The 3,668-nt window shown below is 44.5% G+C and overlaps 1 protein-coding gene across 1 annotated transcript in view; it reads left to right on the top strand.

The window, feature by feature from the left end:
- The window catches only part of alkbh8 (alkB homolog 8, tRNA methyltransferase), a 9,505-nt gene extending 5,837 nt beyond the window's left edge, over positions 1–3,668 (top strand). Inside the window, 5 exon segments of the mRNA XM_072659850.1 lie at positions 1–8; positions 690–841; positions 1,260–1,516; positions 1,630–1,779; positions 3,066–3,668. The exon segment at positions 1–8 is cut by the window's left edge and continues 99 nt beyond it. Coding sequence (XP_072515951.1) covers positions 1–8; positions 690–841; positions 1,260–1,516; positions 1,630–1,779; positions 3,066–3,587 — 1,089 coding nt within the window. The 3' untranslated portion in view covers positions 3,588–3,668.

Genomic DNA, 3,668 nt, shown 5'->3' with positions numbered 1-3,668 from the left:
ACCCACGGGTGTGTACTATTAATAATACTGTATTTATAATAAACCCAAATAAACATAGTTAGTGGTCAGTGAGAGTGTCTACCTGTAATTAACTCTATAAAACATTAGAATAAACCCATATAAACATAGTGGTCAGTGGTCAGTGAGAGTGTCTACCTGCAATTAACTCTATATAACATTAGAATAAACCCAAATTAACACAGTGGTTAATGGTCAGTGAGAGTGTCTACCTGTAATTAACTCTATATAACATTAGAATAAACCCATATAAACATAGTGGTCAGTGGTCAGTGAGAGAGTCTACCTGTAATTAACTCTATATAACATTAGACTAAACCCAAATTAACACAGTGGTTAATGGTCAGTGTGAGAGTCTACCTGTAATTAACTCTATATAACAGAATAAACCCCAATAAACATAGTTAGTGGTCAGTGAGAGTGTCTACCTGTAATTAACTCTATGTAACATTAGAATAAACCCAAATAAACATAAAGTCAGTGGTCAGTGAGAGTGTCTACCTGTAATTAACTCTATGTAACATTAGAATAAACCCAAATAAACATAAAGTCAGTGGTCAGTAAGAGTGTCTACCTGTAATTAACTCTATATAACATTAGAATAAACCCAAAAATATATATATAGAGAATGAACGTGTGTGTGTGTGTGTGTGTGTGTGTGTGTGTTTTAGGATAACCCCTCGGAAGTTTGATGTGGTTCCTGCTTCAGAGGATGAGAGTTCAGGAGTCGTGACCTCTGATCCTGGTAATCTGACCCTGAGCCGCCGCGGGACAAGGACATCGTTTACCTTCCGCAAGATCCGACACTCACCATGCGACTGTGGTAAGATACACTCTTAAATAAGACTCCAGACTCCTCCAGAATAATCCTCTCCAACCATGTTCTGATCATCTGCAGCTGGATCTGATTCCACACTTGAAGGAGTGATAAATGTAGAGGGGGGTTGGACTTTTTCCTCACAGGAAAATGACATTTCTGTTAATTCCCTTATAAATGATGATTAAAGATGTTTCTTCAGGTGTGTGGGTTTAGCTAGCTGACCTCCATCTCTCAGTTCTGATCATGTTTAAATATGTTCAGAAACACACAGGTTCTCATGGGGTGTCCTAACTTTCTCACATGACTGCAAGTAGATTAGTTTTATTAGTTTATAAATGTTGTATAGTTCATCTCTATACAGCACATATATAATAATAAATATATATATATATATGTGTGTGTGTGTGTGTGTGTGTTACAGCATACCCATCAGTATGTGACAGCCAGCGTCCACCCTCTCCTCCCGCACTTCCGGTTGCCAATAGCGATGCATTTCATCTGGAGGCACAGTATGTTCACCAGGTGTATGAGGAAATCTCCGCCCACTTCAGCAGCACACGCCACGCCCCCTGGCCCAGAGTCCGCGAATTTCTGCTCTCACTGCAGCCCGGAGACACACTGGCGGACATCGGCTGCGGAAATGGAAAATACCTTGGCATCAATCCTCAGGTTATGTCGGTAAGGGTTCATTCTGACAGACTGTAATACACTACAGGAAGCGTAGGGGGCGCTCTATAATGCTCTGTAATGTTCATATGATCCACATGCTCATTCTTTGTGTGTGTGTGTAGGTGGGTTGTGACCGCAGCGTGAATTTGGTGGGGATTTGTGCTGACCGTGGATTTCAGGCGTTTGTTTCGGACGCTCTTAATGTTCCGCTCCGGAGCTCCAGCTTTGACGCCTGCATCTCCATCGCCGTCATCCACCATTTCTCCACACAGGTACTGCACTCCTCAAACACACACTCACACACACTGAAACTCAAGTTATAAGCACTGCTTTCTGGGCAGCACAGAAACAGCCTGTTTAATCCAACAAGATGACCTAACTTCATGACCTGACTCAGTCAATGCACGGAACCCGGTGGGTCCTAAGCGCTCTGGAGGAGATGGCATAACTGGTACAGATGCAGTTCAACCCTGGGAAGTCAAGGAACAAGACACTGACAAGAAGCATCTTAAAGGACCTAGATCCTACACTTCTCTTGTGTACAAAAAGCTGTCTAGCTCAAAAGCAGCTTATAACTTCTGTGTGAATGGGTGGGACTTAATTGCTGTAGGCTGCTGTTTTTATGACCTTTAGTCTCAGAGATATGGACTGTAAGGCCTTATTGAAACGCAAAACTTCTGTATTTACAACATCCGCATCTCTTATATTAAAAACGGGACATCATTATTTATTTTTTTATTTTTTTTATCATTATTATTTTATCTGTTTTCTTCCCCAATTTGGGATGCCCTGTACCCAACCCCCGTCACCAGTGAAGGCAGACTAGGCTTCGGGGCAGCAGCGAAGAAACGTGTGCTCTCTCAGGGCCTCGGCTGCCGATGGTTAGCAGCATGCCAGGGACTCGAACCAGCGACCCTCTGATCATAGTGACCGCGCCTTAGACCACTTGCAGTCCAGCAGTGCCAATTTTCTGTTAAATATCTGAGAGAAATCTGTTCTCCTTTTGGTTGGGGAACTCTCAAGTTTCTATTTAGTGCTTTTCCACGAACCTTCCAATAAGCAGCAAAACGCCTAATGAAGAGACAGGCCTAGTACTGTGTAGCCCCCCTCATGCAGCCAAAACAGCTCTAAACCTTCAAGGCATGGACTTCTCAAAGACCCCTATACGTGTCCTGTGGTATCTGGACACCTTCAGACGTTAGCGGCAGATCCTGTAAGTTCGGTAAGTTGTCAGGTGAGACCTCCATGAGCATCAATGAGCCTTCGGAGCCCATGACCCAGTCGCTGGTTCACTGGGTGTCCCTCCTTGGAGCACTTTTGGTTGGAACAGACCACTGCATACCAGGATGGGACCTGCCGGATGTTTTAGAGATGTTCTGACCCAGTTGTCTAGAACCTCACAGTTTGGTTCTTGTCAAAGTGTCTCCTTCATCACCTTCAAGAACCGACTGTTCACTTGCTGCCTACTAGATTACCTGATCATCAGTGGTGTTCAGTTGAGCGGTTAGTGGTTTTAATGTTATGGCTGGTCCATGTGAAGTTTTGTGTGTGCTTTCAGGAGAGGAGATTGGCGGCTATCGGAGAGCTGGTGCGGCTGCTGAAGGTCGGAGGTCGAGCCCTGATCTACGTCTGGGCCAAAGAGCAGGAGTACAACAAGCAGAAATCCAAATACCTTAAAACGAACAAGAACCAGGAGAACCTGGACGAGGACTGTAGATCAGAGGAGAGTAAAACCGAGCAGAACGCAGGACAGGAGCACCCAGAACATCAGGCTGAGAACATTACATCAGGTTTAGAAGAACAGCATGATGGGAAAACGAGTCAAACCAGACTGAGCATCCACACCAACCGCACGGCCTTCGCTTCTCAGGACCTGCTGGTGCCGTGGCACCTTAAGGGTGGTGTGGAAGCGGAGGCCAAGTCCAGCCAAGGCCGAGTGTTTCACCGCTATTACCACGTGTTCCAGCAGGGGGAGCTGGAAGAGCTGTGTCGTTTGGTGAAAGGGGTGACTGTGCTGGACAGTTACCACGATCAAGGAAACTGGTGTGTTGTACTGGAGAAGACACTTGGAGACTTTTAAGAAATGTGTTTTTAAAAAAAGTATCTTAACCGAATAAATCAGAGCAAGACAAACATTATTAAATTCTAACTAAAATCTGAA

This window comes from Salminus brasiliensis, chromosome 1, assembly GCF_030463535.1.
Source record: "Salminus brasiliensis chromosome 1, fSalBra1.hap2, whole genome shotgun sequence".
NCBI classification, from domain to species: domain Eukaryota; kingdom Metazoa; phylum Chordata; class Actinopteri; order Characiformes; family Bryconidae; genus Salminus; species Salminus brasiliensis.
Note: the sequence above shows the minus strand (reverse complement) of the source record. Positions and strands in the feature narration are given on the sequence as shown.